General features: G+C 42.3%; 1 protein-coding gene across 1 annotated transcript in view; it reads left to right on the top strand.

The window, feature by feature from the left end:
• LOC122946289 (MOB kinase activator 3A) overlaps positions 1–22,904 on the top strand; it is an 83,987-nt gene extending 61,083 nt beyond the window's left edge. The window contains exons 3-4 of the mRNA XM_044305804.1: positions 13,036–13,238; positions 22,256–22,904. Coding sequence (XP_044161739.1) covers positions 13,036–13,238; positions 22,256–22,285 — 233 coding nt within the window. The 3' untranslated portion in view covers positions 22,286–22,904. The remainder of the gene's footprint in view (positions 1–13,035; positions 13,239–22,255) is intronic.
• Positions 22,905–23,345: the final 441 nt, after the last annotated feature.

The following is a 23,345-nucleotide window of genomic DNA, read 5'->3' as shown; positions in this document are numbered from 1 at the left end:
GTTGTACAGAAGTCATTGGTGCCCTCCACAAGGAGTGTAAGTCACAAAAGGTCATTGCTAAAGAAGCTGGCTGTTCAAAGTGCTGCATCCAAGCATATTAAAGCGGTTATCCCATCTTAGACAATGGGGGCATATCGCTAGGAAATGCCATCATTGTCTGATAGGTGTGGGTTCTACCTCTGGGACCCGCACCATCAAGGAGAACGGAGTCTGAGAGAGTTGTGGCTGGAGGACCCCGGGTTTCTCGGGGGGCCGTCCACCACCAGGCGCAGCTCCCCCGCCTCTCCCATTGAAGTAAATAGGAGCGCACCGCGCATGCGCGGCCACCACTCCCATTCATTTCTATGGGGCCAACAGAAATAGCCGAGCCAGTGCTCGGCTATTTTCCGCGGCTCCATAGAAATGAATGGAGGGCGGCTGCACATGCGCAGTGCACCCTCCTCTACTTTATCCGCTCCGTTCTCCTTGTAGGTGTGGGTCCCAGCGGTGGGACCCACACCTATTAGACAATGAGGGCATATCCTAGCGATATGCCCCCATGGTCCAAGATGGGATAGCCCCTTTAATGGAAATCTAAGTTGAAGAAAAATGTATGGTTAAAAAAAAAAAAGTGCACAAGCAACAGGGATAACCACAGCCTTGCAAGGATTGTCAAGAAAAGGCCATTTTAAGAATTTGGGGGTGATTCACAAAGAGTGGACTTCAAGTCAGGCTTTAAGAGCCACCACACACAGATGTATCCAAGACATGGGCTACAGCTGTCGTATTCCTTGTGTCAAGCGACTCGTGACCCAGAGACATCAAAAGTGTCTTACCTGGGCTAAGGAGAAAAATAACTGGACTGTCGCTTAGTGGTCCGGTCAGTCCTGTTTTCAGATTAAAGAAAATGTAGCATTTTATTTGGAAATCAAGGTCCCAGAGCCTGGAGGAAGAGTGGAGAGACACACTATCTAAGTTGAGGTCCAGTGTAACGTTTCTACAGTCAGTGATGGTTTGGGGATCCATGTCATCTGCTGGTGTCAGTCCGTCTTCTAGGAAATTTTAGCACTTCATGCTTCCCTCTGCTGACAAGCTTTATAGAGATGCTGATTTCATTTTTCAGCAGGACTTTGCACCTGCCCGCACTGCCAAAAGTACCATTACCTGGTTTAATAACCACGGTATCGCTGTGCTTGATTGGCCAGCAAACTCTCCTGACCTAGACCCCATAGAGAATCTATGGGATATTGTCAAGAGCAGGTATGCTCAACCTGCGGCCCTCCTGCTGTTGTAAAACTACAACTCCCATAATGCCCTTCTGTAGGATGATAGCTGTAGGCTGTCATGGAATGATGGGAGTTGTAGTTTTGCAACAGCTGGAGGGCCGCAGGTTGAGCATGCCTGGTCAAGAGGAAGATTGCAGACGAGCTAAAGGAGCCCTCACAAAGTATTGAGTGCTTATACAGTCAGGTCCATAAATATTGGGACAGCGACACAATTTTAACATTTTTGGCTCTATACACCACCACAATGGATTTGAAATTAAACTAACAAGATGTGCTTTAACTGCAGACTGTCAGCTTTAATTTGAGGGTATTTACATCTAAATCAGGTGAACGGTGTAGGAATTGCAACACTTTGTATATGTGCTTCCCACTTGTTAAGGGACCAAAAGTAATGGGACAATTGGCTTCTCAGCTGTTCCATGGCTAGGTGTGTGTTGTTCCCTTATTATCCCAATAACAATGAGCAGATAAAAGGTCCACAGTTCATTTCAAGTGTGCTATTTGCATTTGGAATCTGTTGCTGTCAACTCTCAAGATGAGATCCAAAGAGCTGTCACCATCAGTGAAGCAAACCATCATTGGGCTGAAGAAACAAAACAAACCCATCAGAGAGATGGCAAAAACATTAGGCGTGGCCAAAATAACGGTTTGGAACAATCTTAAAAAGAAGGAACGCACCGGTGAGCTCAGCAACACCAAAAGACCCAGAAGACCACGGAAAACAACTGTGGTGGATGACCGAATAATTATTTCCCTGGTGAAGAAAACACCCTTCACAACAGTTGGCCAGATCAAGAACACTCTCCAGGAGGTAGGTGTAAGTGTGTCAAAGTCAAAAATCAAGAGAAGACTTCACCAGAGTGAATACAGATGGTTCACCACAAGATGTAAACCATTGATGAGCCTCAAAAACAGGAAGGCCAGATTAAAGTTTGCCAAATGACATCTAAAAAAGCCTTCACAGTTCTGGAACAACATCCTATGGACAGATGAGACCAAGATCAACTTGTACCAGAGTGATGGGAAGAGAAAATTGCGGAGAAGAAAAGGAACTGCTCAAGATCCTAAGCATACCACCTCATCAGTGAAGCATGGTGGTGGTAGTGTCATGGCGTGGGCATGTATGGCTGCCAATGGAACTGGTTCTCTTGTATTTATTACATAGTAACATAGTACATAAGGCCGAAAAAAGACATTTGTCCATCCAGTTCGGCCTGTCATCCTGCAAGTTGATCCAGAGGAAGGCAAAAAAACCCTGTGAGGTAGAAGCCAATTTTCCTCACTTTAGGGGAATAAAAAATTCCTTCCCGACTCCAATCAGGCAATCAGAATAACTCCCTGGATCAACGATCTCTCTCTAGCAGCTATATCCTGTAATATTACACTCCAGAAATGCATCCAGGCCCCTCTTGAGTTCCTTTATTGTACTCACCATCACCACCTCCTCAGGCAGAGAGTTCCATAGTCTCACTGCTCTTACCGTAAAGAATCCTCTTCTATGTTTGTGTACAAACCTTCTTTCCTCCAGACGCAGAGGATGTCCCCTCGTCACAGTCGCAGTCCTGGGAATGAATAGATGATGGGATAGATCTCTGTACTGTCCCCTAATATATTTATACATATTAATTAGATCTCCTCTCAGTCGTCTTTTTTCTAAAGTGAATAACCCTAATTTTGATAATCTTTCAGGGTACTGTAGTTGCCCCATTCCAGTTATTACTTCAGTTGCCCTCCTCTGGACCCTCTCCAGCTCTGCTATGTCTGCTTTGTTCACTGGAGCCCAGAACTGTACACAGTACTCCATGTGTGGTCTGACTAGTGATTTGTAAAGTGGTAGGACTATGTTCTCATCACGGGCATCTATGCCTCTTTTGATGCAACCCATTATCTTATTGGCCTTGGCAGAAGCTGCCTAACACAGTTTTTTGCAGCTTAGTTTGCTAAAATTCCTAGATCCTTTTCCATGTCAGTGTAACCGAGTGTTTTACCATTTAATAAGTACGGGTGACTTGCATTATTCCTTCCCATGTGCATAACTTTGCATTTGTCAGTGTTAAACCTCATCTGCCACTTATCTGCCCAAGCCTCTAATCTATCCAGATCGCTCTGTAGTAGTAGTATACTGTCCTCTTCAGTGTTAATTACTTTACACAGTTTAGTGTCATCTGCGAAAATTGATATTTTACTATGCAAAATAAATATATTGAAGAGAATAGGGCCCAATACTGACCCCTGAGGTACCCCACTAGTGACAGTTACCCAATCTGAGTGTGTACCATTAATAACCACCCTCTGTTTTCTATCATTGAGACAGTTACTTACCCACTTACAGACGTTTTCTCCCAGTCCGAGCATTCTCATTTTATATACTAACCTTTTATGTGGTACAGTGTCAAATGCTTTGGAGAAGTCCAGATACACGACATCCATTGATTTGCCGCTGTCAAGTCTAGAACTTACCTCCTCATAGAAACTGATTAAATTAGTTTGACATGACAGATCCCTCACGAAACCATGCTGATATGGCATTATTTGCTTATTTCCGTTAAGATGCTCTAACATAGCATCTCTCAGAAAACCTTCAAACAGTTTACCCACAACAGATGTTAAACTTACCGGCCTATAGTTTCCAGGCTCTGTTTTTGGACCCTTTTTGAATATTGGCACCACATTTGCTATGCGCCAATCCTGTGGGACATTCCCTGTCAATATAGAATCTGCAAATATCAGAAAAAGGGTCTGGCTATGACATTACTTAATTCCCTTCGGATACCGGGGGGTATGCCATCCGGTCCTGGCGATTTTGTCTATTTTAATATTTTTTATTGATGATGTGACTGCTGACAAAAGCAGCAGGATGAATTCTGAAGTGTTGTGTTTTTTTTCTTTGTTTTTTTTTTCCTTCCTCTGGATGAACTTGCAGGACAGGCCGAACTGGATGGACAAATGTTTTTTTTCGGCCTTATGTACTATTTTAATATGTTTCGGGCAATATGATCTGCTCATATTTAGCCAAATGCTTTAGGACTGCTTCACAGTGCAGATGGACAATGACCCAGAGCATACTGCAAAAGCAACCAAAGAGTTTTTTAAGGGAAAGAAGTGGAATGTTATGCTATGGCCTAGTCAATCACCTGACCTGAATCCAATGAGCATGCATTTCACTTGCTGAAGACAAAACTGAAGGGAAAATGCCCCAAGAACAAGCACGAACTGAACAGTTGTAGTTGAGGCCTGGCAGAGCATCACCAGGGATGAAACCCAGAGTCTGGTGATGTCTATGCGTTCCAGACTTCAGGCTGTAATTGACTGCAAAGGATTTGCGACCAAGTATTAAAAAGTGAAAGTTTGATTTTATGATTATTATTCTGTCCCATTACTTTTGGTCCCTTAACAAGTGGGAGACACATATGCAAACGGTTGTAATTCCTACACCGTTCACCTGATTTAGATGTAAATACCCTCAAATTAAAGCTGTCAGTCTGCAGTTAACGCACATCTTGTTTGTTTAATTTCAAATCCATTGTGGTGGTGTATAGAGCAAAAAATTTTAGAATTGTGTCGATGTCCCAATATTTATGGACCTGACTGTATAATCATATATATTTCCGAGATACTGAGTTTTGGGTTTTCATTAGCTATAAGCCATAATCTTCCATATTAAAAGAAATAAATGCTTAAAAAAGATCACTCTTTGTGTAATAAATCTATATAATATGAGAGTTTCAATTACTGAAATAAATAAACTGTATATCCAAAATAGGCCCCTGAAATTGAATAGGCCCCTGCGCAAGTGGGGCCACCCTCCATTCACTTATATGGGAGTTCTCCCCTACCAAAAACAGAATAAAAATCATACGTTATGGGCCTTGAATTGTGGTGACACTAAAACAAATAATTTTGTAAAAAAGGGTGTTTTTATTGTGCGAGTATTATAACAAAATAAACTATATATAAATTTTGTATCATCGTAGTTGTAATAACCCACAGAATAAAGATAACATATTATTTGTACCACACTGTGAATGCTAAATGAATTCCAAAAAATAACGTTGAAATTGCTGTTTATTTAAAAAGTTATTGCATCACCGCTTCCCAAGACCCATAACTTTTTTATTTTTCTTAGGCCTCATGCACACGACCGTGCCTCTTTCTTTTTTGCGGCCTGCAAACTGCGGATCCGCAAAACCAGAAGCCGTAGAAATGCCTATTGTTTGCAAAACGGACAAGAATAGGACATGCTATATATTTTTTTGCGGGGCCACGGAACAGTGCAACGGATGCGGACAGCACACTGAGTGCTGTCCGCATCTTTTGCAGCCCCATTGAAGTGAATGGGTCCGCACCCAAGCCACAAAAAATGCGGCTCGGATGCGGACCACAAAAACGGTCGTGTGCATGAGGCCTTACTATGAAGTTGTGTGAGGACTTAATTTTTGCGGATCGACTTGTAGTTTTCATTGGTATCATTTTTGGATAAGTTATGCCTTTTTGATCGCTTGTCTTTTAGTTTTTTTTTGTGGTGACTAAGAATAAATGAGCAATTCTGCAAAAAAAATATATAATTCTTATGGCTTTCACTGTAGGGGATAATTTACATATTTGTGTAGTGCTGGTCTTTAGACGTGGCGATGCCAAACGTGTAGGAGATTTTCATTTTTTTTTTCTTTGAACAGCGTAATTTCAATGGGAAAAAGCTCATTTTTATTGGAATTTTTATTATTTATTTATTTTTTATTTTTTTACTTTTTCCCTACAAGAGGACTATAGCAGGCAATCTTTTGTTTGCTTTTAAAATACTATATAGTGCATTGCATTTTAATGTCAGTGCTATGCTTACTGTTGCAGCCTGCTGGAAAACACTCAAGGCAGGCTTGGGGCCTATACCAGGCCCCAGCCAGCCTTTTACACACATCGGCACCCTGCCATTGCATTTATGGGGTGCCGATGGGAGACAATGGGAGTTCGCTCCCTCTGTCTCCACTTAGATCTGGCGGATGCCATTGCCTGCAACATGTAAAGGGTTAAACAGCCCATATCTGCACTCTGGCCGGGCTGTTAGTGCAAGAGCACAGCTCTCATGTGAGAGGCCCAGCCCCCTTAGTGACAGCCGTAAAAAGGAGTATTGGTGGTCATTAAGGCTTAAATTACATCCATTTAGAAAAGTCTTCGAATCCAGCTGCTGTTTTTAAAAAATTTAGAATGTTTTTGTGGACAACCCCTATAATGAATGATATGTATACTAAAATGGTTCCTGTAAAAGCTAAAGTCCCGCAAAAGTCAAAGTCTCATACAACAACATTAAATAAAATAAAAAAGATCTGACCGCTGGAACACACAGGGTGAAAAATTGCTGTTGGTCTTTGTGTGCCAACTATATTTATTTAAGAAATAAATTCAAAATCTACAATAAAAAGTGACTTTTTTTTGTGGGGGTTCTAATTTTAGTGTGACTTTTAGGGTGTTAAATGCTTTTCACATTGTTTTCAGAATGGAAAACCTAGAACTCCTCCATACGGTATGTCAAGTTGATGATTTTTATTGACCCAATATGTTTTATTGCAGCGTAAAATACAATACAGTTTGTTCTTATTATAATAATATAATTTTGTTGCCATATCCCCCCCCCCCCCCCCCCACACACACACACACACACACACACACACACACACACACACACACACACACACACACTAAGACACTAAGGCCTCATCCACACGACCGTATACGGATGACATCTGTGTGCATTCCTTATTTTGCGGAACGGAACAGCTGGCCCCTAATAGAACAGTCCTATCCTTGCCCGCAATGTGGACAATAATAGGACATGTTTTGTTTTTTTTTGTTTTTTTTTTTGCAGAATGGAAATATGGAAAAGTTTTTTATTTTGCTGACACATTGAAATAAATGGTTCCGTATACGGTCCGCCAAACAACCGGAACGGACACGGAATAAAAATAAGTTTGTGTGCATGAGCCCTAAGAATGTTGTTTTATAGCAGTATTCCAATATAATTTCATTAATGCAAAGGTTTTACAAATTCTTGCAGCTGTTACCCTCTTAAAGGGACACTTCAGAAAGGTGTATTTTCTGTAAACTCGGTATTCATAGAAAATATATTTTTTAGAATTTTTGGCTGGGTTTCAATTTGATAGTATTATACCATTGAACATTAAATACAAAATATTGTCCTTCTGTAGCAGTTAGCACAGAGAGATAAAACTCTTACTACAAACAGGAAATACATTACTTTACGGCTGCCTGTGAAATAAACATGGTATCTGTTAATAGAATTTGCACAGGAGTTATGGCTCTGGTTCTCTTGATAGGCGTAGATAGAGAGGGGGATATTTGCTGTGCTGAAAGTCCATATATAGGAGGCCAGCACAGGGAGTAGAAGATGTGGAGTGACAAATTCTGTCCAGAAAACCATGCACCAGTTGTTGTTTTTTTGTTATTAGGGGTCATTCGCACAACTATTTTTGTTCCGCATCTGATCTATGTTTCTTTGCGGAACAAATGCAGACCAAGATTTATTTCAATGGAGCCACAGGAGATGTGGACTGCACACTATGTGCTGTCTGTTCATATGTTTGTTCCGTGGCCCTGCAGTAAAAATAGAACATGTTCTGTTCTTGTCCATTCTGCAGACAAAAATAGGCATTTCTAACTAAGGGCGGGATGTGTGGATCACAAAACTGATATGATCATGTGAATGTCCCCGTAATACGTGAGAAAAAATATGTGGATGTACTCCCAAACACTAGTCAAAGAGCACAAGTCTCCAAGTAAATACAGATATCCATGTAGGGGCAGCACGGTGGCTCAGTGGTTAGCACTGTTGCCTTGTAGCGCTGGGGTCCTGGATTTGAATCCGACCGAGGACAACATCTGCCTGGAGTTTGTATGTCCCCTCACGTTTCTGTGGGTTTATTCCCACACTCCATAGACTGATAGGAAATTTAGATTTAGAGCCCATTGGGGACAGCTTGATGATGATGTATGTAAAGTGCTGAGGAATATGTCAGCGCTATATAGGTGCATGAAGAGGGGATTTTAGCCTCTTGGGAAATGGAGATTTATGTATATCTCCGTTTTCCATCCCTTCTATTCCTAGCATGTTGCACTTGTTTCCCATACAACCCGAATATCCTGTGTATAATTACACCTCTTCCAGTCCTTCATATACCCCAGGAGCAACACACAACCCTCGCAGACACTTGTATATAAAAATTGTTTACTGATAACGTAAAGATGACAAAGCAATGGACATTATACATAGAGATACAGATAACACAATACATAGAGGACACCACCACACACAGCCACCTCCGTTCCTGCGCACCCTGGATGCTAAGCAAATGTGGCTAATAATGTGTATGTATATACAGTATATCCAGAGTCCACTAATATACAGTCTACTGGATCTACTCCTCTAACCAACTCGCATCCAGTACCTGACCATTAGTATATGTACATATAGAGACTCCTGCATAAACAGCATATATCATCTAACTGGTAATGCAATTGCCGACTACAAATATCTATATGTACACATATAAAGTCTACTGGGATATTATACTTCTATACATACCCACATACGCACACATATAACTTAGCTTGCTCCTGAAGTGCTGTTGTTCCAGTGCGTGGCAGGAAGAGAGAGCCCCAGCCTCACTCCCAACTTTCACCTATATCTTGCTGTGTCCCAGCCCCCCAACATAGACTCCACCCTGTGACCACCCAAATATCTTCCCCCATCTCTTGGTCAAGAGGATGTTGTTCAACTGCCTTAGATATGCTAACAAGGGACACAATGCCACTGGCCATACCGAATGGGTGAATACCACTGGGTCCAATTATTAGGCATATTTGTGTGGTCATCAGGATGAGGTTCTGGCTGAAAGCCATATTTCCCTTAACATATCCCCCTGTTGTCGGTATACCGACACACTATGTTGGAAGCCTGGTCTGTGTGTGGAAGTGTTTACAATAAGAACAAACACAATAAATTATAAGCTCATTTATGTTGCATTTTTGGCCAATCTGTTCCTCTTGTGTATGGATGGTTCTGATGTTCATCTGCGATTTTCATCTGGTGGCTTTCTGATGGGTACAGATGTCTGGTCATCTTCTTAGATCAAGGGCAATCATTGAGTCTCTGGTCATTTCTCCACCTGGAATCATATTAAACAGTCTGCTCTTCAGGGGAGCACACATCAACAGCTGCAGTTCTGAAAATCCATTAGGAGATATCATGGCCTCCCCCTGTTGACAGTATCTGTAGATAACACTTGGCACTCTTAGTAGGTACATTACAAACTGAGGCTATATATCACAACCCAGTGGGAACTCCCACTTGCAACGGCTGCACCCAAGTTCCGCGTCCGACTGGACAGTCGCAATTTATACAAAGCGCCTCTGCAGATCACTGTGGGGTCAACCCACTCCCTCGCAGAATCCCCAATAGGGAGAGCTATGCCCCACAACCTACTGGCTGCGCCGCGGACTTTGTGGGCTAGCACCCAAATTACACGCCATATATCCACGGTAGTTATTTACTACCGTTAATGGGCCCAGTCAGTTTTGGCCTGACTGATCACCTACTTATAAGTGCCAGTGACAGACAGGGAGATAGACTGCCATTTCTCCATACTCTTTAGTGACCCAATTCAGAAGCTGACAGTACAGGGTTTACCTGAGTAAGACACACTAGAGATATGCAATGACATGCCCTTATGATGACACTCTGAGCCAAGTTAAGGGAGCAACAGACCTTGGCACCAAAAATTAGTTTTTTTTTAAGGTACCTGCCCAACATGAAAAGAGCACTCCCAGACTGAACTGTCCTATTGTACAAGAAGTTATCCTTTATGAACCAACAGTATTGCCAATTGATATAGCAAAAGAGCTCATCTAAAATCCATTGTCTCCTCATGGTTGAGGGACAATACCATCTGTTTGTGAGCTGTATGGCCTTACCCCTACAATAAAGAGATTCATAAATTCCTAACCGCTTCCCCAACAGACACCTGGGTGTAGCGATTAAAGACAAGAACTCTATCACATTTACATTACATACTGAGGACAAACAAACAAAAGGTTCTGCAACAGTAAACCTAATCCCTCCCCCTGTGTTGGTGACCATGTCCCCATGCACTGGGGCTATTATGGGTTTACATTGATTGCATGCTCTGGCCAGTATATGGGGGACCCCTGAGTTACATATTTATGGCCAGATCTTTAGGGATCCCCACCACAAATCTATTATAACAGATATAATAGATAGATTCCCAGTAGGGATATCTGTTGTAATGGTGTCTTTTTGCAGCCCTGTTTCATGTGTAGCCTGTTGGCTCACAAATGGAACAGGTCTCTGTCTCTGCAATTGTATGAGTGGTTGAAAGCCACCCCGCCTTACATCTCTGTGCGGACAGAGTCGTTTTATGTGTCCAGATTGCAGACAATGGAAACACTGTATATTCTCCCACTTTCTTCTTTGAAGAGCACTATAATACACAGATATTTTGTTAGCTGCCATCCCCTTTAACATGCAGCCATCTTGCAATTTGAATTTTTTTTTTTTTTTTTTATAGATTTGTGACTCTTTAGCAAATCCTGCCTGACTTGCTCTATTACCATTGCTGCTTCAATCAGTGATGTCTCCTTAGCTGCAGTTAAACGAATTGTGGTATCAAGATATGGAAACTTCTCCACAAACATGCGTATCATGCCTTGTGGGGCTCCCACACCATGATCCTATACATAGCTTCAAACCTTCCACAAAGCGACAAGGGATCATCATGGATGGTAGGCCTGAAGTTACTTAGGACCTCTGGGCTGACGTCCGTATGCCCTGTTACCAATTTCATGAGGATAGAAAGCCTGTCTTCCTCATCATGAAATAGGCCATTCCTGGAGGCATTTTTTTCTATGACCTCATATCTTTGAAAAAGATGTGTAGGCAACCATAACTTGAACAGTTCCATGCGATGTTCTGGAGGGACAGAAAATTTCTGGCAATGTGCCTCAAAAATATCACAGTAAGTGAAAGGATCTGCGTCTGGATCATATGTAGGAATCAGTTTACATATCTTTAGCAGAAATTGCATCCTCTCCATGTTATGGAAAGAATGCAATTCTGCTGCATTGCTGTGACACGTCTGAGTTGGAAGTGGTCTGTAAATGTCCCATGCCACCTCCTAATCCGCAAATGATGTCACCAGCAGCACTTTGTACAGCTATTGGAGTTGAATCAGTCTGATTGGAGGCAGCCAAAGGAGCGGTCTCGCTCTCATCTGTCCCCCTGTTTGCCCTCAAAACACAAATTTGCTTTGAGTGCAAATCTTTGTGATGTGAGAGCTCAGTTATGGGGAAAAAGCAAAGCATGTTGCAGAAGAGCATGTTGCTAATTGTCTCATCCCTCTTAGTTAACTCGGTCCTCGGGTCAGCCGTTATCACCTCTGTAGAGGCTGCTTTTTCCTTATAGCCCGTTATCTCCATATACAGCTGTATAAAAACTTTATCAACATCTGCATAGTATTTTTCTTTCTCAGCTAACTGAGACTGCAGCAGGCTGATCTGACTGTACTTTATCTTTGTGTTGTGTTTCTAGACTAGAAACCTGTTTAACCGCTTCTGCACAACAATTACAATGCAAATTTACAGGGGGCTTTGTCTTTTCAAATGATTCCACCTTCTCCAGCTTGCTAATGGCATCATTAAATATGCACATCAGCTTAGCAAGCATGGGAAGACGCTTGGACGTTTGTTTGAGCACACCACGCTTAGCAATGTGCAATTTGTCATAGGAATCAGCTTGATCTACCATTCCCATAACATTTGCACCGATTCATTTGATCTAGGCAATACAGGGTTAAACGTACTGTATCTACTTAACTTTTCAAAAGTCCCATGTCCTGCTTTGTCACTCATGGTTATCCCTGCGATCTGTGTGTTATTCCTGAAAGCCTCTTTTACCAACCAGCAGATTCTACTGAAAGACTGGGGAAAAAAATGAAAGAAAAAAACAAAAAAAAATACAAAACAAAAACAAGCACCTCACAGGTTATAATGGGAAACAAAAGAAACAGTCAGTAACCTAGGAACGTCACTTAAATAGGTTCTCTGTAATCAATTGAACACTAGGACTCGATGAAACTGTGTTACCTGTCCGAATCTCCCAGGTCTAAAAACCTAAATTCACAGTATAACAGCAATTTCAACAGTATATCCTAACAGAGATCAACTAAAACATTTGGGCCTAGCTCGCCATTGAAGAGGGGATTTTAGCCTCTTGGGAAATGGAGATTTATGTAGATCTCCGTTTTCCATCCCTTCTATTCTATTCCTAGCAAGTTGCACTTGTTTCCCATACAACCTGAATATCCTGTGTATAATTACACCTCTTCCAGTCCTTCATATACCCCAGGAGCAACACACAACCCTCGCAGATACTTATGCCATATTTCCCTTAACTGTGGATAAAATAAATGTAATTGTCTAGATAAAGCTCTAGTTCGTAAATGGTAAAAATGCTATATGGTGCTATACATAAAAAAAAATAAAAAAAATGATTGGTATGATTGATTTTCATATGATTTGTATTATTTTTCTCTCTCCAACCAAAGTTTTGTACTGTATATCCCATAGGGAGCCAGAAAAACAGTTCAGTTCTCAGACCAATTTTAGATTTGAGAGAAGAATTTGGAGAATTTTAAAGGTTTTGCATGTCATTTTAATTTACATTTTTATTTTTTATTTTTTTTAGGTACACCTTTCCCAAAGAATTTTTTGCAAGTTGTGAAAAAAATATTATCCAGGCTCTTTCGGGTATTCGTCCATGTTTACATTCATCATTTTGACAAAATAATACAGATGGGAGCAGAGGCTCATGTAAATACCTGCTACAAGCATTTTTACTACTTTGTAACAGAATTTAATCTGATAGACACCAAGGAACTTGAACCACTGGTAAGTATTTAAACAGCCAAAACATATAGAAAGTTCCTTTTCACCTGGTATTACCTACAGTGTATTAGCCAGTGTGCCAAATGTCGAGGTGTTTGGACTCCATGTTTGCTTCTGTGGGGCAATAGTACAAACAGAAGACAAGTCCAGTTTTCATCCAATAAAATCTAATTTATTTGAACAGAATAAAGATGTATCCGGGATAAATAAATAAATAGTCTATGAGCCACTTAAAAACTCAGCTCCTTCTCAGTCATAGTGTAGCATCATGTGATATACACCAGAAATGTAACCCCTTCCCAATGCATGACGTAATAGTACGTCATGGCAGCAGGTGACTTGCCGCATTTTGACATACTATTATGTCATGTTGATCGGGCGGGCACCGTTGTGGTGCGTGCCCTATCACGGCAGGCGCCCAGCAGTACCTGATAGCCGTCCCCTCTTGTATCCTCTTGCAAGGCATTGGGACCTGCCTTCTATGCCGGCCGAGGAGATCCAGCCCCTGGCTGGGTCTCCTAGGCAACCTGTTAGTGTATTATTCAGTGTACACTAACAGGTAATGCATTACAGATGTTTTGTAATGCATTGCAGAGGGGATCAGACCCCCCAAAAGTTGAAATCCAAGAGTGGGACAGAAATGAAGCTTTAAAAAAAAAAGTTTCAAGTAAAAAAAGAAAAAAAAAAGGCCATTTCCCCTGATTTTACAAAACATCATAGAACCCCCCCCCACACACACACACACATATTAGGTATCGCCGTGGCCGTAACGACCGGCTCTATAAATATATCACTTGATCCACCCTGTTCGATAAACACTGTAAAAGCAATTAACTACCTCAGGACCGCCGTACGCAGGATTGCGTCCTGCCGGCGGTCCTGCTCTTCTGGGTGGACGCATATACGCGTCCTCCCGCGAGAGCCGAGATTTCCTGTGAACGCGCGCGCACACAGGAACGGAAGGTAAGCGAGTGGATCTCCAGCCTGCCAGCGGCGATCGCTCGCTGGCAGGCTGGAGATCCGAATTTTTTAACCCCTAACAGGTATATTAGACGCTGTTTTCATAACAGCGTCTAATATACCTCCTACCTGGTCCTCTGGTGGTCCCTTTTGTTAGGATCGACCACCAGAGGACTCAGGTAGGTCAGTACAGTAGCACCAAACACCACACTACACTACACCCCCCCCCCCCGTCACTTATTAACCCCTTATAAACCCCTGATCACCCATGATCACCCCATATAAAATCACCCCCCTGTCATTGATCACCGCCCTGTCAGGCTCCGTTCAGACGTCCGTATGATTTTTACGGATCCACGGATACATGGATCGGATCCGCAAAAAGCATACGGACGTCTGAATGGGGCCTTACAGGGGGGTGATCAATGACAGGCGGGTGATCACCCATATACACTCCCTGATCACCCCCTGTCATTGATCACCCCCCTGTAAGGCTCCATTCAGACGTCCGCATGATTTTTACGGATCCATGGATCCATGGATCGGATCCGCAAAACACATGCGGACGTCTGAATGGAGCCTTACAGGGGGTGATCAATGACAGGCGGGTGATCACCCATATACACTCCCTGATCACCCCCCTGTCATTGATAACCCCCCTGTAAGGCTCCATTCAGACGTCCGCATGTGTTTTGTGGATCCGATCCATGTATCCATGGATCCGTAAAAAATCATGCGGATGTCTGAATGGAGCCTTACAGGAGGGGTAATCATTGACAGGGGGGTGATCACCCCCTGTCATTGATAACCCCCCTGTAAGGCTCCATTCAGACGTCCGCATGCGTTTTGTGGATCCGATCCATGTATCCATGGATCCGTAAAAAATCATGCGGATGTCTGAATGGAGCCTTACAGGAGGGGTGATCATTGACAGGGGGGTGATCACCCCCTGTCATTGATAACCCCCCTGTAAGGCTCCATTCAGACGTCCGCATGCGTTTTGTGGATCCGATCCATGTATCCATGGATCCGTAAAAAATCATGCGGATGTCTGAATGGAGCCTTACAGGGGGGGTGATCAGTGACAGGGGGGTGATCAGGGAGTCTATATGGGTGATCACCCCCCTGTCATTGATCACCCCCCTGGTAAGGCTCCATTCAGACATTTTTTTTGGCACAAGTTAGCGGAAATTTTTTGTTTGTTTTTGTTTTTTCTTACAAAGTCTCATATTCTACTAACTTGTGTCAAAAAATAAAATCTCACATGGACGCACCATACCCCTCACGGAATCCAAATGCGTAAACATTTTTAGACATTTATATTCCAGACTTCTTCTCACGCTTTAGGGCCCCTAAAAAGCCAGGGCAGTATAAATACCCCACATGTGACCCCATTTCGGAAAGAAGACACCCCAAGGTATTCCGTGAGGGGCATATTGAGTCCATGAAAGATTGAAATTTTTGTCCTAAGTTAGCGGAAAGTGAGACTTTGTGAGAAAAAAACAAATAAAATCAATATCCGCTAACTTATGCAAAAAAAATAAAAATTCTAGGAACTCGCCATGCCCCTCATTGAATACCTTGGGGTGTCTTCTTTCCAAAGTGGGGTCACATGTGGGGTATTTATACTGCCCTGGCTTTTTAGGGGCCCGAAAGTGTGAGAAGAAGTCTGGGATCCAAATGTCTAAAAATGCCCTCCTAAAAGGAATTTGGGCCGCTTTGCGCATCTAGGCTGCAAAAAAGTGTCACACATGTGGTATCGCCGTACTCAGGAGAAGTTGGGGAATGTGTTTTGGGGTGTCATTTTACATATACCCATGCTGGGTGAGAAAAATATCTTGGTCAAATGCCAACTTTGTATAAAAAAATGGGAAAAGTTGTCTTTTGCCAAGATATTTCTCTCACCCAGCATGGGTATATGTAAAATGACCCCCCAAAACACATTCCCCAACTTCTCCTGAGTACGGCGATACCACATGTGTGACACTTTTTTGCAGCCAAGGTGGGCAAAGGGGCACCTTTCGGATTTCGCAGGCCATTTTTTACACATTTTGATTGCAAGGTACTTCTTACACATTTGGGCCCCTAAATTGCCAGGGCAGTATAACTACGCCACAAGTGACCCCATTTTGGAAAGAAGACACCCCAAGGTATTCCGTGAGGGGCACGGCGAGTTCCTAGAATTTTTTTATTTTTTGTCACAAGTTAGTGGAAAATGATGATTTTTTTTTTCTCTTTTTTCCTTACAAAGTCTCATATTCCACTAACTTGTGACAAAAAATAAAAAATTCTAGGAACTCGCCATGCCCCTCACGGAATACCTTGGGGTGTCTTCTTTCCAAAATGGGGTCACTTGTGGGGTAGTTATACTGCCCTGGCAATTTAGGGGCCCAAATGTGTGAGAAGTACCTTGCAATCAAAATGTGTAAAAAAATGGCCTGCAAAATCTGAAAGGTGCACTTTGGAATATGTGCCCCTTTGCCCACCTTGGCAGCAAAAAAGTGTGACACATCTGGTATCGCCGTACTCAGGAGAAGTTGGGGAATGTGTTTTGGGGTTTCATTTTACATATACCCATGCTGGGTGAGAGAAATATCTTGGCAAAAGACAACTTTTCCCATTTTTTTATACAAAGTTGGCATTTGACCAAGATATTTTTCTCACCCAGCATGGGTATATGTAAAATGACACCCCAAAACACATTCCCCAACTCTTCCTGAGTACGGCGATACCAGATGTGTCACACTTTTTTGCTGCCAAGGTGGGCAAAGGGGCACATATTCCAAAGTGCACCTTTTGGATTTCACCGGTCATTTTTTACACATTTTGATTGCAAAGTTCTTCTCACACATTTGGGCCCCTAAATTGCCAGGGCAGTATAACTACCCCACAAGTGACCCCATTTTGGAAAGAAGACACCCCAAGGTATTCTGTGAGGGGCATGGTGAGTTCCTAGAATTTTTTATTTTTTGTCGCAAGTTAGTGGAATATGAGACTTTGTAAGAAAAAATAAAAAAAATAAAATCATCATCATTTTCCGCTAACTTGTGACAAAAAATAAAAAGTTCTATGAACTCACTATGCCCATCAGCGAATACCTTAGCGTGTCTACTTTCCGAAATTGGGTCATTTGTGGGGGTTTTCTACTGTTTGGGCATTGTAGAACCTCAGGAATCATGACAGGTGCTCAGAAAGTCAGAGCTGTTTCAAAAAGCGGAAATTCACATTTTTGTACCATAGTTTGTAAATGCTCTAACTTTTACCCAAACCATTTTTTTTTTGCCCAAACATTTTTTTTTATCAAAGACATGTAGAACAATAAATTTGGCGAAAAATTTATATATGGATGTCGTTTTTTTTGCAAAATTTTACAGCTGAAAGTGAAAAATGTCATTTTTTTGCAAAAAAATCGTTACATTTTGATTAATAACAAAAAAAAGTAAAAATGTCAGCAGCAATAAAATACCACCAAATGAAAGCTCCATTAGTGAGAAGAAAAGAAGGTAAAATTCATTTGGGTGGTAAGTTGCATGACCGAGCGATAAACGGTGAAAGGAGTGTAGTGCCGAAGTGTAAAAAGTGCTCTGGTCATGAAGGGGGTTTCACCTAGCGGGGCTGAAGTGGTTAAAAATGCGTATGCCCTCACAAAATGGTACCAATAAAACCGTCACCTTATCCTGTAAAAAAATGAGACCTTACATAAGACAATCGCCCAAAAAATAAAAATATACTATAGCTCTCAGAATATGGAGACCCTAAAACATCTTTTTTTTGTTTTTGTTTCAGAAATGGTATTATTGGGTTAAAGTGAAATAAGAGACCTATTGGGTATCACCGCATTCGTAACAACCAGCTCTATAAAAATATCACATGACCTAACCCCTCAGGTGAACACCATACATATTTTTTTTTTAAGTGCCAAAAAAAGCTATTTTTAGTCACCTTAAATCACAAAAATTGCAACACCAAGTGATCGATAAGGTGTATGCCCCCCCAAAACAGGAGAAATCTAACTGTCACCCCATCCCGCAAAAAATGAGACTCTACATCAGACAATCGTCCAAAAAATAAAAAAGCTATGACTCTCAGACTATGGAGACACTAAAACATAAGTTTTAAAAAATGCTTTTATTGAGTAAAACGTAAAAAATAATAATAATAAAACATGTACCGTGAATGAAGCAGGCGGCGCAGGCACCTGACGTATGACTCACACTGCCAGCGCCCGGCCTCCCGGCCTGCCTCCTCTCTGCTCCGAACGGCGAGCGCTTCTAATTGTAAGTAATAGACAGCGCTCATCATTATCGCTCATTATGCTTTTACATGCAGTGCACATGCAGTGCACACAACAATTAACTATTAGGGATATGATTATACAGTAAGCGGGGCCCGTGTAGTAGAATAGTCACTGCACGGGCCCCGCTGTCATTATAAATGCAGATGCCGCCCCCAGCCCCTCCTCCCTCACAGCTGATACACCCGCCGCATGGCATCGCGGCGGGTGTATCATTGAAAACTAAGCAAAATCGGCTACATTCGCCGTATAAGACGCACTGCTATTTCCCCCCCCCACTTTTGGGGGCAAAAAAGTGCGTCTTATACGGCGAAAAATACGGTATGTGTATATATATATATATATATATATATATATATATATATATATATATATATATATATATATATATATATATATATATATTTATATTAGGTATTGCCACGTCTGTAATGACCAGCTCTGAAAAAATATCACATGATCTAACCTCTCAGGTGAAGACCTAACATGACCTAACCTCTCAGCTGCAAAAATAAGTAAATAAAAACTGTGCCAAAACAACCAGTTTTTTGGTCACCTTGTCCTATAAAGTAATGTAACAATGAATGATCAAAAAATCCTATGTATCTAAAAATGGTACCAATAAAAATGTCAACTCTTCCTGCAAAAAAACAAGCCCCTGCACAAGACGATTGGTAGAAAAATATAAAAAATGCTGTTCAGAAAATGGAGACAATTTTTTTTCTGTAAAATGCTTTATTATGAAAAACTGAAACAAAGTAGACATATTTGATATCATCGCGTCCATAACAATCTGCTGTATAAAAATAGCACATGATCAGATGAATGTCGTAAAAAACAAAAAATAAAAACGGTGCCAAAACAGACATTTTTGGTTACCTTGCCTCACAAAAAATGTAATATAGAGCGAAAAAAATAAATAAATCATATGTACACCAAAATAGTACCAACAAAACTGTCACCTTATTCCGAAGTTTTCAAAATGGGGTCACTTTTTTGGAGTTTCTACTGTAGGGGTGCATCAGGGGGGCTTTAAATGGGACATGGTGTCTAAAAACCAGTTCAGCAAAATCTGCCTTCAAAAATCATACGGCGCTCCTTTCCTTCTGTGCCCTTACATCAGTTTCTACTATGTAGGCCCCACAAAGTGACCTCAGACCTGAACTGGTCATTTAAAGTGAGCTTTTGAAATGTAAAAAATTTTGATTGCTTCTAAAATTTTAGGCCTTCGAACGTCCTGAAAAAATAAAATTACATTTACGAAATGATGCCAACATAAAGTAGACATATGGGGAATGTTAAATAATAAATATTTTATGAGGTATTTTTCAAAATTTTGGGTAAATCTGGTATTTTTTCATTAACGTGAAATATATTGACTCAAATTTATGACTGTAATGAAGTACAATGTGTCATGAGAAAACAATCTCAGAATGGCTTGGATAAGTAAAAGTACTCCAAAGTTATTACCACATAAAGTGACACGTCAGATTTGCCAAAAATGTCCTGGGCAGGAGGGTGAAAACTGGACCGGGGTAGAAGGGGTTAATTTAAGGAACCAAGAGAAAATGACAGCACACACCCAAAAGCCACTTTGTTAGCAGATTTAGGCCGAATGCACACGGCCGTGTTCCGCGGCCGAGAAATGTCCGTGGTATGCCGGGCCGCGTGCATTCGGCCTTACATGTAAGGGGCTAGCCTCCCATCACAGGTATAGGGCTAGTTTCACATTAGCGTTAGTGAGATCTGGCAGGGAACAGCCTTCTTGGTCTGTCTGGATGCAGCATTGCTGGAAAAGACGCATTTGTGGTCTGTTCCTTTTAACTATAATGGGGACCGGCAGAGATCCGCCGCAACATGGCAAATATGCCAAGAATTGTCCACTCTAAAACCGCGGCGCACAGGGAACAGCCTGCCGGATCTCGCTAACGCTAGTGTGAATCTAGCCTAGCTCGACAGAACTGATAACATATACCTCTGATGTAAAGTTATAATGCATCTCACTGCATGGGCAGTTGAGACTAACCACCTGATGCAGCAAGGACCGTTCAGCTCCAGACCATCCCATTACAGTCATTGTTTTTCCAACAGGCAGTTTACTGAATAGGAAGCCGGAGAAGAATTGCTTGATTCTCCTCTAGTAGCTCAGTCCTCCCAGATTTACTCAGTCTTGTTCTCTGCCCCCACCCCTTGGAATTCACTTGCACATCAGTGTGATACCAGGAATCACCCGCTCACCAGCTAAACTCAGTCAACACCCACATCAAAGCGCTATACAGGAAGGTACAGTGTGATGTGGGCAATACCAGGGGGACGGGGGAAACCCGTCTCATCCAAACTCATTCCACTGTGCCCTGCGCTCAGCAGTGTTGCGCAGTGCAGCTTCTGCTTCACCAACCTGTTGGACCCCGGGTATCTGTCAGCACAGGGGGCACATGCTAGGCTACTTTCACACCTGCGCTCGGTGCGGATCCATCTTGTATCTGCACAGATGGATCCTCACAGATAATGCAAATGCTTGTATCCGTTCATTATTTTAAAAAAAAGGGCTAAGTCAAAACGGAGTAGCCTTAGTTCCTGCAGCGGCTGCATCCTCCTCGCTCCTATTTCACCCTAAACCAGCCCGCCAAAGTCAAGAAATAGCTGCAGAGTAGCAAGTGAGGGATCCTATCACAGCAGGGACCATTACACACGTATTACACTCCAACCCCCCATCATTGTATACATATCACACAGGGATTTTATTACGTTGGATTACACTTCATCCCCCATCATCCTACATAAAAGCCCTGTGTGAGTGCTGTGTGAGTGCCGTTTGTAAGACTGGGCATGCACGGCACGTGGACCTATCGGCGCTCCACGCGCGGCCCGCTGCTGTGCCCAGCTCCACCGTGCCTCCTCCTCTGTCTCCAGCCGCCTCATACGCCGGGATCCCCATCATTATACACATATTATACGCCAACCCCCATCATTATACACACATTACACTCCAACCCTCATCATTACACTCCAATGAGGGCTGTAGTGTAATGATGGGGGTTGGAGCGTAATATGTGTACAATGATGGGGACTGGAATGTAATATGATGGAGGTTGAAGTGTAATATGTATACAGTGATGGGAGTTGGAGTGTAATACGTGTGTAATGCTCCCTGCCTGTGATAGCTTCCCTCACTTGCTACTGTGCGGCCATTTCCTGACTTTGGTGGGTGGAGTTAGGGCGAAATAGGAGCGAGGAGGATGCGGCCGCTGCGGGGACTAACATATGCCCCCTGTGCTGACATATACCCGGGATCCAGAATCAGAGTCCCCAGTGCTCCCAGCTTTGTCCTCCCAGGCTCTTTGAACGTTCTATGAAATCCAGGATGCGATGCTTCAGCAGGTATGGCGCCACTCTCTGCCCGGTGCGCAGGTGTGTAAGGGTGTCCTGTGAATGAAGGATACGCTGTGGCAGACGGCGGTTGCTGGGCCCAGATCCTGGGGTGTGAGTCGGCTGCAGAGGTCGGAGGAGGCACGGCGAACCTTGCCACAGCAGCGGGCCGGCGAGCAGGTGTGGGCGGTGTGTGCAGAGCGCCGTGTGTTGATTGGCCGGTGCATCGCGAATGCGCACTTCACTAATTGGCACAGACGCACACAGGGATTTTTATCATCGAGGATGGTCTGCAATTGTCCTTAAGAAACGAACAGATAACAAACACACATAAGGAGATTATGTATTATATTACGTTTTGTGGGTTTAATGTCCCTTTAACGTGTATCTTTCACAGAAAGAAATGACTCTGAAGATGTGCCATTGAGATGGGATTGTCTTTTCCTCATTTTCAACCTCCCCTTTTTTGCCTGTGGAAGTTAACTGCTGAGATTTGCCCCTCTGCAACAGAAGGTGCTTGCGAAGAGACTCTTGCCTTTTTATGATTAATAGTTCACTGTATGTGATTTATTTTTTTAATCTATTTTTGATAGTATACTCTCTTTTAAACTGTGATAACTGAAGGCACACTTCTTATAAAGTTGTACATTTCTGTGTCCTGAGATTTTATTTTTATATAGTGGCATTTGTCATTGTTTACGTATGGGCTTTTTGATTAATGCAATAATTTTAGGTCTGTACTACACAAACCAATTAATCACAGTGTAACTTTCATTCTTCAAGGGCATAATACAAAATGAAAGCTGTATTGTGATTGGTCAACAAACAACAGTTTTTCTTTTGGACTATTTCATAAATCTCTGCAAGGGTTTTTAGGAGAAAAAAAAAGGGCAAGGGTTTTTAGGAGAAAAAAAAAATCACATTGTTAATACACTTTTTTCTGGTATTTTCATGTGTGTTTGTTTTTGGGGGTTTCTGACCAAGAATATTTTTTTTCAGGTGTTATAAGTCTGTGGTGAAAATTAAAACACTGCAACCAGTGCTAATATTTGTTTGTGTTTTTGGAGTTTTGCAACAATTTCTTTTAAAACACACACCCCATATAGCGTTTTGGTGCTTCTCTGCATGGCCAAAAATTTACTGAATAGAAAAATAACTCCAGAAACACCTGTAGAATACAATGGAAATTCATAGTAAAAATGTGAGGAGAATTGCAAGAGAAAAAAAAAAAAGTCAGCTTTAAAGGGGCAGGGCGCTGTGGATGACACTGTTAAGGGAGTGGAGTGCTGTGGAGGTCACAGTTAAGGGGGAAGGAAGGCTGGCTATTCAGGCCACCCTCAAAAGGCGGACTTAAAACCCCCGTTCCCGCTATGCCACGCCCCCAAACCAGTTAGGCCACGTTTACTCCGACTCCACAGCCGACTGGGATTGAAAAAATGAAGATAAAAATCAACTTCTGTCAGCTGCAGGAGTGGGAGGGAGGCTGA

The sequence above is a fragment of the Bufo gargarizans genome, chromosome 1, assembly GCF_014858855.1.
Source record: "Bufo gargarizans isolate SCDJY-AF-19 chromosome 1, ASM1485885v1, whole genome shotgun sequence".
In the NCBI taxonomy this organism is placed as follows: Eukaryota; Metazoa; Chordata; class Amphibia; order Anura; family Bufonidae; genus Bufo; species Bufo gargarizans.
This window is presented reverse-complemented; position numbering and strand designations above follow the sequence as displayed.